The 13,532-nt window shown below is 51.8% G+C and overlaps 2 protein-coding genes across 4 annotated transcripts in view; both read right to left on the bottom strand.

Moving 5' to 3' along the window:
• Window positions 1-3,195, bottom strand: part of EEIG1 (estrogen-induced osteoclastogenesis regulator 1) — a 37,985-nt gene extending 34,790 nt beyond the window's left edge. For both annotated transcript variants that reach the window (XR_010073383.1, XM_063352989.1), the window contains exons 1-2: window positions 3,010-3,195; window positions 986-1,622 (exon numbers count right to left, since the gene is read on the bottom strand). Coding sequence is in view for 1 of the 2 variants with exons in the window: in XM_063352989.1 (XP_063209059.1) it covers window positions 986-1,131 (146 nt within the window). In the remaining variant the exon portion in view is untranslated. The remainder of the gene's footprint in view (window positions 1-985; window positions 1,623-3,009) is intronic.
• A 1,858-nt stretch (window positions 3,196-5,053) lies between these two features.
• NAIF1 (nuclear apoptosis inducing factor 1) lies at window positions 5,054-13,192 on the bottom strand. 2 transcript variants are annotated; one of them, XR_010073421.1, is made up of 3 exons: window positions 12,236-13,192; window positions 10,278-11,544; window positions 5,054-8,390 (listed from the first exon to the last, which is right to left on the bottom strand). XR_010073421.1 is itself a non-coding variant. In XM_063353246.1 (2 exons), exons 1-2 carry the CDS (start codon window positions 12,744-12,746, stop codon window positions 11,081-11,083), a joined length of 975 nt encoding a protein of 324 aa, XP_063209316.1. In that variant the 5' UTR covers window positions 12,747-13,192; the 3' UTR covers window positions 8,407-11,080. The 2 variants fall into 2 exon arrangements, 1 of the variants encoding a protein (XP_063209316.1); XM_063353246.1 differs by lacking the exon at window positions 5,054-8,390 and having other exon boundaries at window positions 8,407-11,544.
• Window positions 13,193-13,532: the final 340 nt, after the last annotated feature.

The following is a 13,532-nucleotide window of genomic DNA, read 5'->3' as shown; positions in this document are numbered from 1 at the left end:
AGACCAAACCAGGCTTTAGCTCTGGGATAAAGCAGTTAACAGCTCGCACAAACTAATCCCATACCTTTAAAACTGAGCAGTCACTCAGGAAAGCAAAAAAACAAGTTCTGAAAGCCACTGAAGGCTTCCTTCACATCTTGAGGCAGAAAGCAAGCAAGTCCGGGCCGTTATGGAATTCGTGTTTGCATACTGCTGGTGATAATCTACGTGCATAGTTGGAAACAAAGCAAGTTTTTATTAGCAATTAGTAGCAGGAGTGGGGACAGACCTGCCTGAAGGAGTCAGAGAAATGCCAATAAGAGATGGCAGAACAACCTTACAACACGTGCAGCAGAACGATACCAATATGACGGACCACATTAAAAAGAAAATACTGCAGCTATAAACTTGGAGATGCAATGGCATTAGTTCAAGGAGATAAACTGTCTTCAACACTGACAACTTTGACTTTGACTCCAGGCAGCAGTTTTTCCTTGCACAGCAATTTGCAATGCAAAGCAAGTTACTTCCACTCTTACCAAGAACAGTAACTCGGAAGCAAACAGGGAGAGCAAAGTCGGGGAGAGTTGATTTGCTTAGATACAGTTTTCTACAGAGCTGAGTTTCAAGTTGGGCATGAAAGCAACATAGCACAGGGTCTAAAATAGCGTGTGAGAACATAGGCAAGGTGTTGGGGGGGCGGGGGGGGGAAGAGGATTTAATCCACAAACCCCTGTCTCTCTCAGGAGAGTGACCTTGCGCTCCTGCCCCACAACCCTGAAAAATTCAGTCCAGCTCCGATCAGCCAACACCACCCAGGTTCTGAGCTCTCCAGCTACGTCCTTCCACTGCTCCAGAGAATGATGTGGCATGTGGGGCCCTACAACAGAACTATTAAAATCCCATCGGGGGTAGGCAAGTGGTAGCCATATGCTAAACTGCTCAAGTGAAGAATAACCAGGGAAAAAAGCATGGCCAAGAAGCAAGTCTGCAAGCAGCTTCTTACCTGGTAGATAAGCTAGCAAAGTCTCCTCCATCTAGCAGCCTGATTTTGCAGAACAGAACCCCATTCACAAAGGGGACAGCAGTCAGCTCTTCTAGAGTGAAACTTGTCTGAAACTTGAATTTCTTCTTCTTCATCAGGAAAGCCATGGGCAAGTTCAGCGTGGAAAGCCCAGGAATTCCAAACAAGATCAGGGAGGAGCGGCTCAAAACACACACAGACAAGCAGAGGAACAGCACTCGTCCCAGGAGCGCAAGCAGGGAGTAAATTCCAGTTCAGTTACAACGATGGCCCAGCTTCAAATGCACAATTCTCTTCTCTTTGGTGGTCGGATCTGGCTGTGGGATCATTGCCACGGCAGGCTTCAGGTGAGGAGGAAGAGGTCAGATTAAATCTCTGCAACATCTCCAAGGGAAAAGGGAGGGAGAGAAGTTGGTCTCAGCTCCAGACCAGCCGGAGCTGTCCCAGTTAGAGGCTGCCGTGCTCCGTCTTCAGCACAACCCCTCCAGAAGGCATCTCTCCTGGGAAGTCATCTTGAGTCTCCAAAGAAGCCGTAAGTCTTCAGGCAGCACATTCAGAGAGCTTCCAGTTTCTGTCTCCTCCTCTTGTGCAATTCCTTGATACAGGTCTTTGGGTCAGCCTTTGGGAGGGAAATGAGTAAATTAGTCCCAGACAGTCTCAGGCTCCTCCTCCTCCTCTAAAACCTGTTTGGATGGGTAATATTCAGCCCAGACTCATACCAGTCTTAAGAGGTATGGCCCCAATTAGCCTGGCCCCAACATCCTCTCTCCCTTTTTTGCCTAGAGCAAGCTTCACTGTTGTCATCCCCCTCGTAATTTTTGTTTTGCAAAGCAGCTAATAAAAATCTGCTCTATTTTCACCCATCATCTTCAGAAGCAGTTTACAGAGCAAGAGTCATCTAACATGTAGTCTAACAAGAATGAGCAAAGCTGTCTCAAGAAATGCAAAAATCTGTTTCTTTTCTATTTTTCCAACCAGCCCTAAGCATTAGCACCTGTATCTTATAAATGGAGAAAGCAGCACAGAGGGGAAAAAAAAAAGCAGTCTGCTCCAGATTACGCAGCGTAACAACCGAATCAGGTCATCCGCCTGTCCAACAGACAGGCCCACTGAATATGCTGCCTTTCCCCGGCACCAGGTCCACACCAAGCCATGCCCCACAGTTCAGTTTTGGGGCTGGAGACAGTAATTTCATTACACATTTACGCAACACCTAAGCCAGGGAGACCAAGATTAGCATCTAAAGGGGACGAGGTTATGAACGCTGGGCAGTAAACAATCCTCACTGATACTGAGAATTAATGATGGCAAACCAAGGCAGGCAGAGCTCCTGCTGCCTGCATGGGTGTGCAGTTAGAGCCCCTCTCCCGCTCAGGTGGCACCGGGTGAATCCAGCCGGCTCTGCCCACTGCACCGGGGCCTGGGCACCTCCACAGAGGCCCCGCTCTTCTGCGGTCACCTCAGAGCAGAGTGAGCGGACAGATTGGTGACTACTCCGCACCACTGGACCCTACCATGAGCCATACTTGCCCCTGCACTGAGCTGCAGCCAGGTCTCAGCCTGCCTTCCAGCGCCCCCAGATCATGCACCGAGATGCAGACAGGTCTCAGCCCACCTCTGGGCCGTGTGGACCACGCACTGGACTGCGGTGAGGTCACCGCCCGTCCACTGGTACCCCTGGGCCACACACTAAGCTGCGGTAAGGTCTCAGCTCACTTTCTGAGCCATGCACTGAGCGATGGCCAGGTCTCAGCCTGCCTCCCAGCCCTGTGAACCACAGAGTGAACTGCAGCCAGGTCTCAGCCCCTTTCCCAGCCCCAGCGGCCATGCACTGGGCCGCAGCCCAGCTCTGGCCCCACGAACCATGCACCAAGCTGCAGCCAGGTCTCTGCCCCCCTCCCAGCCCAGGCACCAAGCTGCAGCCAGGTCTCAGCCCCCTCCCGGCCCCCCAATCACGAGCTGACCGTCGGGAGATCTCAGCCCGCTTCTCGGCCCCCTCCACCGACCTGCGGCCCGGTCCCGGCCCGGTCCGGTCCCTGCTCGCACCTCCTGCCCTCTCCTCACACGGCCGCCACAGCCACCGCTGCTCCCCACCACAGCCTCCTCTGCTAGCACTACGCCAACTGCGGCCGCTACGCCACCGGCGCAGGCAGCCACAAGGCAAAGCAACGCCACCGCTGCTCTTCGGGAATACCAATCCGACACTACGTAACCCACCTCCACCGCCCTCCTCCCCGGGGAGGGGGGAAGGGAGCGCGAGAGCGGCACCGCCCGATTGGGCCAGCAGCAAGGAGGCGGGAGGAGCACAGAAAGGCTTTTATTGGTTGGTCCGGCACGGGGGCGGGGAAGAAGGCGCGGGGGTTGGAGGCGGAGGCTGTCGGTTCGAGCAAGGCCCGCCTCCTGGCTGAGGGGGTGGGCGGGGAGTCGGGGGTCTGCGACGGCCTCAGCGGGGAGAGCGGTGGGAGGGCGGTCTAGGCAGTTGGGTTGCTGCCGGGTTGTGGCGTCTTTAGCGCCTTCCCGCTTCTCTGTGGCCTCTAGCCCCTCCGCAGGCCGAGCAGCCCCGAACTGGCACTGGAGTGTGTGGGGCTGGAGCGGGCTGCCTGAGGGCATGGCAGGCCTCGGCCCCTGGAGGTGTTGAGGTGTCCCTGCCTGAGGTGATGGGAGAGGCAGCTCCGACAGGTGTGGTCTCTGCGTCCTCTTCAACGCAGACCCTTGACAGCCAGGACCCTTTGCCCTGCCCTTGTCCCGTTGCCTTCTGCCCAAGCAGCTCCCTGTGACATCCCTTCCGACGGGTATGTCCCGTGCGCTGTGGGCACGCTGCTCTTCAGTGGTGTGGCCACCCTGTCTTCAATCCTGCGCCTCCAGGTACCACACAGCGGGCCGTGGGTCAGGCTGACCAGCAGCGCCTGGGCTGGCTGTCCTGCAGCGGGAGGGAGGCCCTGGCTCGGCACACCCCCGCGGGCAGCGCAAGGCAGGGCTGGGAGCTGGAGTCTCTCCCTCCCTGTGTGAGATGTGGCAACTACTTACACCCATCTTTTCATCAAAATGGCTCCCTGTTATTATGTGCTGCTGCCATGTCCTGTGCTGTGGCTGGGATCCCTGGTTAGGCAGGATTCCATCGTTTAAGGGCAAGCAGAACAAAATGTCTCTCCTTGTCCTGAAGGAGTCTGCAATCATCAACGTGATTTGCCTATTTTTTAAAGTTTGGGATGTGCCTAAGAGTCCCTGTGGCAGAGAAGTTGAGGCTTATATGGGAGGGACTTTTCCCAAGGCTGATTTGCATGTCTGGCAAAGCTTGGATGAAAGCCTGCAAGTCCTTGTTCTCTTTGCCAGGCTTTGATGCCCAGACTCCTTGCCTTTAATCTTTGCCATCTATGCAGACAATATCAGAGATATCAAATAATTCTACCACAATGTGAGTCTTTAAAAAAAAAAAGTTTGCTAGGAAACGTACACAGCAACATAATTCGATAAAAGTTAAAAACTGGATTAAGCCAAATGTGTTGTTATGATTCTTGCTTACCAGGTTAAGCAGGTACATAGACTTTGGGTTGGGAAAACATTTTGTATTGGTACAGTGAAACCAACGCAGGAATATCAGTCTTCCCATGCAGCAGGGTTTGTGGGGGCTACTTTTAAAGGCAGGGCTTGAATTGTTCCATCAGTTGATATCTGGTGTTTTCAAGGCTTTGAGACATTGCTAGAGATGGGCTGGGTTTTCTTCTCGCTGTTTCTCAGTTTATTGGGAAGAGCTCAGCCTGCTCAATATTTAATATTTGCCAAGCTGGGGTGCTCGAATGCTGGAAGCATCTGAAGAATCCAGCCCAGTCCCTCACACTTCTCATTCCCTGAGCACTGACAGACGTGTCGATCTTTCACTTCCATCACTAGGTAAAGGACAAACGATCTTTCTGTTTGTGGTGTGGGAGGCGGCTGTGTGTTATCTGGTATGATTCACTCTGATAAATAACCTCCTTGGAGGACTTCTTTTGTTTATAGCAACAGCCCCAAATGCTAAGGTTTACATTGATTTTAATCCTTGCTGTTCTCACGCATATTTACTCTGCAGTTTTATCAGAAACATCTCTTGAAAACCTCAGTGTTTTTATAATTAATTGAATAATGTGACTGATGTTAAAAATAAACGGATTTGGAAAAATGCCCAGTGAACTGCTGAACAGTGTGTAATACAGCAACCGTAGCTCGATTCTCAGGGGTATGTATATTTTCCTAACAAACGCAGTCTCATGACTTGGAGATTAAATCTTTATTAGTTTGAAATTCACCCTGTTGATTTTTCTGTGTTTGTGCTGCATAATTATTTCTGAAGAAATTCACATTTTTTAAAGGGACAGTGCTCCTCTGAACGTGTGCCCTGCTGGGAAAGGTGTCAGTGTGGGTGAGTCTGAGCCCCACGGAGGCACTGCGGAGGGGATGTGGCCATAGGGTCTCTCCATCTATCTGCCATCCTGCTGGCTTTATATGATTTTCCGATCCAGGTCCAATCCATTCACTAAGGGGCTGTGTGTGTGAACAGGGCGCTCTGATATATATTGATTCCGCTTACCCCTGACCCAAATGCTGTTGGTTTCTCTTCTACAGTCTCACCCCCGCTGTGCCCACCTCACCTCTGCTCCATGAGCCTCAGCCACATCCCTGCCCCATGCTCTCCCTGACCTAAGCCTCTCCTGATGCCGCTCCCCAGTGCCACCGCCACTTCCTCAACTTTTGCTGTCTCAGGGCATTGTCTTATCAGTCTGGGGTAATTTATCAGTTTGGGCTCTGCAGTTAAGTCTGGGCCTCACCTCTGCTGTCACTGGAGGTGTGTCTCACCGGCCAGGAGCTGGGATCTCTCTGCTCTGCTCATCCTTGAGACTGCGAGTGAGCAGGAACAGAGATGGCTTTTCTTGCCTCTTCCCTCCCCACTTCGAGGACCGAGATAAAGCAGCCGGGTAGAAACAAGGCAAGATAAATTCAGAAGGTATAAAACTCAGCGAGGTGAAGCGAGATACGTTCTGTAATGCATTTGGTGAGCCATCAAATCCTATCTCTTATCCCAGGGGCATCCCAGATACATCAAACCCTGTAAACTACATCATCAGCGTCTTCCTCTGGAAAACATCATCACGCTAATTCATTTGTCCTAGCAGCCAAATGATTAAAGTTTGAAAACTAAATTATACATGTTGCTGCAACAGCGTAAACACAGTAATGGCTCTCCTCTGTTACACCTGTAACCTCTGTTAAAATAGCTTTAATGAGCTTTCAGCCTCATCATCCAAGAAGAAAAGATTATCACACGACACTTTATGCTGTAAAGATGTTTTTTGCGCTGCTGGTGGACAAACACGGGCTCTGAGGGGCTGGGCACCGCGCTGGGTGCCTTCCCCAGGGCTGGGGGGCCAGACCCAGGCTGGGGGGCTCCCAAAATGGGGCAGGGGTGCAGCCCCCCCAGGGCAGGAGATGGCAGCAGCGTGAGCCCCATCTGCAGCGTGCAGGCTACTGGAAACCCTGTGAGGGGAATGAGTACCTCTCCCCATTCCGTAGCATTATCCTATGGAGTTATTCCATGCTTGCGTCTTCTTGGCTTAATTTAATAACAGGCTGTGAGCGCTACTTTGATCTGCTCGTGTTTTTCACTAGTTCCATATTTAACTGAAGTCATTATCGTAAAGGCCAGAACTGTTTCACTTTCTGTGCCAGGCTGGGTTTCCTGTTGGATGTGCAAAGGACGCACCTGCATGGTGGGCTCCTGGGGGATCCTGTTATCGGCAGAGACAAAGGGAGCACAGGAATCTGGAGTCGGTGGATTCCTTTCCCCAAACATGTAGCCAGACCTGAAAATCCAGCTGCCTGGCTTTTTTTTGTTTACCGGTTTCCATATCTGCTCCAGTGTGTCCTGGGAAGGTGCGGCAGGACTCTCCGCTGCTTCTTTCTGGGAGGCCTATGGGCGGAACGGGAGCTGGTTTGCCCCTTCCCAAATCTGCAGACTGGAACCCGCTTTGCCTTGAGGCTTGTTGTGTTTATTGAGCGTTATCCTGGCTCTGTATGCCAGGTGTTGCCTTCAGCGCTCTGCTGGACAAGAGACCTGCTGGCCATGGGCTCTCCCACTGGTTCCGTTCTCCTGCCTGCAGCCCCACAAATGCTGCTGTTACCCCAAAACTGTAAGTCTGTGGTTCCCATTTGACATGGCAACCTCTAATTTGGGATCCCAGGCAGTAGAGGTAACAAACTGTCCCTGCTGGGGCTGGGCTTCTCCCTTGACTTCTCCCTTGCAGGGCTGGGACCCCAGGGCTGGTGAGCTCAGTTCACAGGCAATGCAGGCTTCATTCCTGCTCGCAAAACACAGCCTGGAAGCTGTGCTGATCGTTTGTGTGAAGCTTCTCTTCAGATGCTTTCAAGAAAGACAAAAGAATCTTAAATGCTTCAATTTTCATATTTAGCAGGCCACACTTGTGCTGACAGTACCTGCTGGCAATAACCTCGCAGATGGCAACAGGAAAAAAAACACACAAAACCCCAGAAGAGTGCTTTGTCAAAACAGGCTTGACGAACTTTAAAAACATGCTGGAGGAGGTAAAGGTAATTTAAGTGAGTATGCAGATGATATCATTCTGTCCCTCAGCAGGGATCCACTCCCAGCACTGCGATGTAGCTATGGCAGCACACTGTACTCATGGGATACTGACATATTTTTGTGTCTCATAAAAACCTTAAAACCTGTCCCTTTGCCTACAAGAATTTGTGAGTTTTTTTTATTTTGTGCCTACCTGTTTGCTTCCGCAGTGAACTCACCCCAAAGAGTGCCACAAGCTCCTGACATCTCCGTGTCCTCTGCCCATGTTTGCGGGAAGCAGAGGGACCCGGTTTGTGTTCCCAAGCATTGCGACTTTCCTAGGGCTACAGGCGTTCCTCATCCCCTGAGCTCTGTCCATTGAATTTCTTCCTCTCCAGGCTGTCAGTCTTGAAAAGATTCATCAGTGAGAGGAGTGAGCAGGATCACAGAAGGTGTGGATGACGAGGGTCATCTCTGGGTCTGCCAGAGCCGGACACGGGCAGTACCTTGCTGCAGTGCAGGGTCCCCGCGCCTTGCCCCGTTGCGCAGTGCCATCTCCTGGAAAGCCGTGCCTGAGCCGCACACATCACAACCAGAGTTTTGCTCCTGAAGCAGCTTAATGGTGCTGCAGGCAGCTTGGCTGCTGCCTCTAATTGCTGCAAAGTTCATCTTCTGACCCACCAAGAGTCCACCACCAAACTTCTCTTCCTCCAGCAGGTACGAAGGATGCCACTCGCTGCCCAGCTGCTCGCCCTCGCCCCTCACCTCACCACCCTGTGGCAGAACATCCCCATGCGGCTCTTTCCTGCTTTGGATGCTGAACACAAATCTCTAAGTACAAAAAGAACAGTAGATGAGCACAAATGAACATATATTGGTGTTACTCCTCAGCTTTTGTTCTCTCTGGGCACCAGGTCCCTGTTCAGCTGAACACCCCGTGTATACATTCACTCTGTAAGTGCCCTGTTTACCTCTTCCCTCCTGGTTTTGACTTTAAGGGACATTTTTCTCTTTCCCTCCCCAAGTCTGATGACCTCGTCGTGAGCAATGACCAAGCCCCTCATCACAGTGCTCACCCTGTATTTAAAATATTGCTACATCTTTTTAATGAGACAAAAATGTGTATGCGGAACTTGCACCTGAATGCTGCTGGCTTGACTAAGCTCTATATTTATCCTGAAAAGCCAAGAAAAATAGGTGGTTCCAAGAGCAACACATTTACTCCTATGAAACAGTAACAGAGCTTACGTGCTTAGTCACTGAAAAAATGCATACTGCAATTTAAAGCCAAAGGCTGGTACTTCATCCATCATTTTAGGCTATTGTGGCATCTTCTGAGCAGCTGGGAGATTAGTGTACTTTGGTAATCTGTCATACAGAGTGAAATAACCAGTGCTCCAAGGTAAGGCTGTAAAAGCTGTTATTTGAAAAAAAGACCATAATTATGTAAATACAAGACCACAACGTTCAGGAACAAGAGAAAAAGCTATTGTGGCACGTGGCTGTTCACAGCTTTCTTTGGATTCTGTGTTGCAAACTTGTTGTCATAAACTCATTTTTGCCCAGGAGCATGACGATGAATTTAAACAGCCTGTTTACCAAAAACCTCTTTTTTTAATTAAAATTCATATTTGTAAAGGAAAGATCATTACACAAATGAGGTAAACCAACACATATGACATCGTTTTCACTTCAAAAAGAAATGTCAATTGAGCAATTGATTTGATTCCATGAAGTCTGAGAGGAAGAGTCAGGCGAGTGTTACTCACGCGGCGAGATGCCGGACAAGGTGGGAAGACGCAGCTGATGTGGCCCTGACTCAGCATAGAGATGTCAGTGACAAGGGGTCAGGAGTCTTCCAAGGACCAAACCCTTCTCACCGTGCTGTCCTTTTCTCCCCCATCAGATTTGCAAATGAGAGGAGATGAGTAAAGGCGAGAAACAGGCAGTGGTGACCTCTTCACCTACTGCTCTAACCAGGGGTCCCCCACCAGCATCCCCCCATAATAGGCTGCGTAAAGGTTTAATTTGATTGTGCAAATTCACTCCCTCATCAGTTGTTGCTCAACACTTCTCAGCCCTAATGGAGACTTAACAGCAAGCAAATACCAGCTCTGAAAAAGTTCCATTTCAAAACAATATCTGGCAAGCAACAAGCCCGTTAAATGTAAAACATTTTGTAAGGTATGGGGAGAAGAGGAGTTATGCTTCCTTCTTTTTTTTTTTTAAGTTTGCTTCCATACATGTACAAGTGGAGCTTTTCATCTAAATGTTTATGAAATACTGCAAGTCTGCGAGAATCACGCTCACCATCCTGTGAAATGTAGCTTTCTCATCGAGGACCAAGCCCCACAGCCTGAGCACCTCAAAGAAGAGAAAAGTGGCCGCTTTGTTGGTTTACCCTGTATAATGGTAAGGAAGTTGTGAGGTGAACCTCAGACCCGTTCCTCAGCACGCCACTGGAAGCCAGCAAGCAGACTAACAAAGAACGGCTGTACCCGCTTCCAGCTCCTAACAAGCACAGAACAAAGACCACCGCCACCAGCAGAACCAAAACTCAATTAAATCAGTGGCTAACGCGCACCTAAAAGTAGACTCTTGGGAATTACTGCGTGGCTGAAGCTCTGTAGTCCAGGTCTGCTTTGATGGATGAAGGTATTATGGAGGTGACAAACTATGCAGATGAGACAGAGATGGAGTTTCACCTGTTACACCCACCTGAGCGAAACTCATCCAGGCCCTTGTGTATTAGCTATGCTGAGACAGGCAATACATTGCTTCCGATACATATCCCAGGACAGCATCTGGTAACCAAGACACGAAATTTTCATCACATCTGCCAAGTTGATAGTGAAATTTCATGACTGCACACAAGTAGAACATGAGGTCAATGCACTATTTTAATCCCATTTATATCCTCAGGGCATGTGGGTGAGATTTAAACTGTATGTAGGCTTGGTGCTGGTCTGCATGGGCAGGATGTTACGCTGCAAGAGCACTATCCATAACTCTTGGTGCAGAGAGAAGGTTGTACCACATCCGGCACCACGTTTCCAGTAAATGCTTTCAGCAAGAGACAGAAATGCATTCACTACCGTTTACGATAACTGTACCTTGGCAGCTGCAGTACTGTGATATCGGAACAAGACTCTCCATGTTAGAAGTCAGTTAAAGGCTATAGATCTTGAGAGAGAAAGAGAACGGTGTCATACTTAGGAGAGTTCTTTCCAAACAGAAATAAAAAAATAACTGTCTTTTTTTTTTTAATAAATCTATTGTTTGAGGAACTAAAGCAACCAACGTTAAGTTCCTGGTTTATTACACATCCTGCTATGGCTCCATATAATGAGTCTGAATAGGCAGATTAGCATGAGATTAGCAGAGAAAGAAAGCTGTTTAGGCTCAGCAAGACTCCAAGGCGAGCCATTTCACATCAACAAGAGCTAGCACCCCTTGCTCCCTGCATCCACCAGCAGCACGGGCAGGTTTTTTCCAAGAAAGATGTCCCATCACTGTTTCTTTCACTGGATCATGCCATCTTGCTGCCCCGTCTGGCTGGGGTCACTGGTGACCGACGGACTGGGTGTATTGCTCTGCAAAAATCGACGGAAGTCCTTAATCATGGGGCGGAGGACCTGGATGAGGGCACTCAGTGCCGCCTGTGTTCCTTCCATGGCTTGTGCCTGTCGCTCCTGAGCACATGCCTGCACCTCCTGAGAGCGACGGATCATCTGAAGCAAGTCATTCTGCTGCTCCAGGTGCTGGGCGATCTCCTTCACGTGCAAGTTGGTCACCCGCTGTTCCTGCAAGAGCTTGGCTGAGTTCAGGGCAATTCGGCTTTTCAGCTCCTGGGGTTTCGCAGACACTTCATGTTGATGCGCCATCATCTCCAAGGGTGCTTCAGCCGTGACTGTGGTGGGGGCTTCTGTTGTGCAGTACTCCACGACCCCGTCCTCCAGACTGTGGTAGGTTGTCTCTGCAGGAACTGAGAACAAAGGACAAAAAGGGGGTAAGAAGTAGCTGTGATACAGGGATTTTTATCTCTGGGTCTATTCAGTGAATATCACAGGAATACTGCCTGTTCAGTGAGATAACATACAATGAACAGCAATGCACAAAATGACCTATTTAAGTCTACTCCACCCTCATCTGAGCTTCCGTCTAGGCTGTACAGTCCAAAGCAATGGGGCATGCCTTATCTGTCTAGACAAAAACCATTTCTCAACCTCCAGTTCAGAAAAACCTTTCCAAGTGGAATTACCCAACTGACATGAGGGCTAAGACAAGGCCCAGAACGGCCCTTGTCAGAGGACAGCTGCTCTTTGGGGCAGACTGGGAAATCAGTCTCGGGAATGTTTCTCCCCCTGCTTTTATTCCCAGAGACGGGGACTGAACAATCCGCAAGATGCAAAGGATACCGGCTTCCCTTGTTCTTAAGGCTGAGCCTGGCTATCAAAGCTGACTTTCAGTACGTGCAGTGCATATCTCGCAGCCGCTCCCCACAGCACGAGAACACTCTGTGAATGGCATTTTCATTACAGAGACTCGGGGGGGGGTTCTTTTTGCTGGGGCTTTCCCCGCACAGGCCTCAGGGCCTCCTTGCAGGTGGGTGTCAGGGCCCCCCCTGTGACCTTCCGAACTCATCACGGAGCCTCTTCAGCCAGTGCGAGACTCACTCTGCGTCAGGGTGACTGTGGTGGCCGAGGCGGTGATGGGTATCTCAGTCCCGTCACCCGCGCTGCAGTCCCCACTCGGCAAACTGATGATGGTGGCTTCTCCCAGGAGGTTGCAGATGCGTTGCTGCATGGGGGTGAGGATAACTGGGGCGGTGGCGGTGCCCGTCGGGTCTTCGCTCTCCGTCCCATTGCCGTTGCCGTTCTGGCTCTCGCCTCCCCCTTCCATGGCAGCCCGGACTTGGGCCACTTTGCGTCGCACCTCAGTCTTGAGGTCAGACCATTTCTTCTTGACCTCGGGCAGCTCACGGTGGCAGGTGGCGACGGCATTGACGCGGCGCAGGATGTCGTGCCAGGCGGCGGCCTTGGCAGCCAGGGGCACGCCTGCATTGAAGTGGTTGATGAGGAGGTGCTTGCCTCGCTCCAGCTCCTCCACGATGATCTCCACCTCCCGCTCTGAGAAGTTCATCTTCCGCTTCTTGGCTGGGGGCGCTGGGGGGGACGCCATGGCCATTGGGGGGGGCACCGAGGAGGGGACACTGGGGGACACCTGCAGGCCAAGGGGGGGTGGGGGGGCCTGGCCGGGCCCAGGGGACCCTGGGGGAGGCCTGGCCGGGCCGAGGGGCAGCAGGGCCCCCCCAGGCCTGCTCACCCCCCGGGACCGGGGACAACAGGGGGGCCCCGAGGCCCCTCAGGGCCCGGAGGTGTCCGTCCCCCCCCCCCGCTCCCCCCTTGGCACAGCCAACGATACGCAAATTGCGTACCGCAACCACCCAGCAAACCCCGCTCAACGGCCTCCACCCTGCGACACTGGCGTAATGGCTTCCAGAATCAGCTCCCTTTCCCGCCTCGCCTGATTGGGCAGCTCGACTGCCCGTCAGGCGGAGATTTCGCCTCCCGCCGGCAGCTTTGCGCTGTCATTGGCCAGCCGGGCTGTCCATCAGGGGGGCAGAGACGGCCCCGACTCGCCGTTTGTCTCAGGCCACTGGGCCTGCGCGAGGCCTGCGCGGGGCTGGGCCCGCCCGTGACTTTCCCCGCTCTAATTCCATTGGCTGCTTCATCGCAGGGCGCCCCCCACTTTGGACGCTACCGGATACACGCCACGTCCGTCAAGCTCAAACTGTCGCCGGCCCCCGATCTGATTGGAGAGATTGTGGCTTTATCCCCGCCTCCCCTCGGGAATTTCACCAATGGGAGTTTGCTTCACGCCCTTGTCCCGCCCCCTCCCGCCCCGGGCGGTGTTTCCTTCCGATTGGTGCAGAGGAAGGCGTCCCTCTGACGTCAGCGCCCGCCCACCTCG

The sequence above is a fragment of the Chroicocephalus ridibundus genome, chromosome 15 (assembly GCF_963924245.1).
Source record: "Chroicocephalus ridibundus chromosome 15, bChrRid1.1, whole genome shotgun sequence".
In the NCBI taxonomy this organism is placed as follows: domain Eukaryota; kingdom Metazoa; phylum Chordata; class Aves; order Charadriiformes; family Laridae; genus Chroicocephalus; species Chroicocephalus ridibundus.
This window is presented reverse-complemented; position numbering and strand designations above follow the sequence as displayed.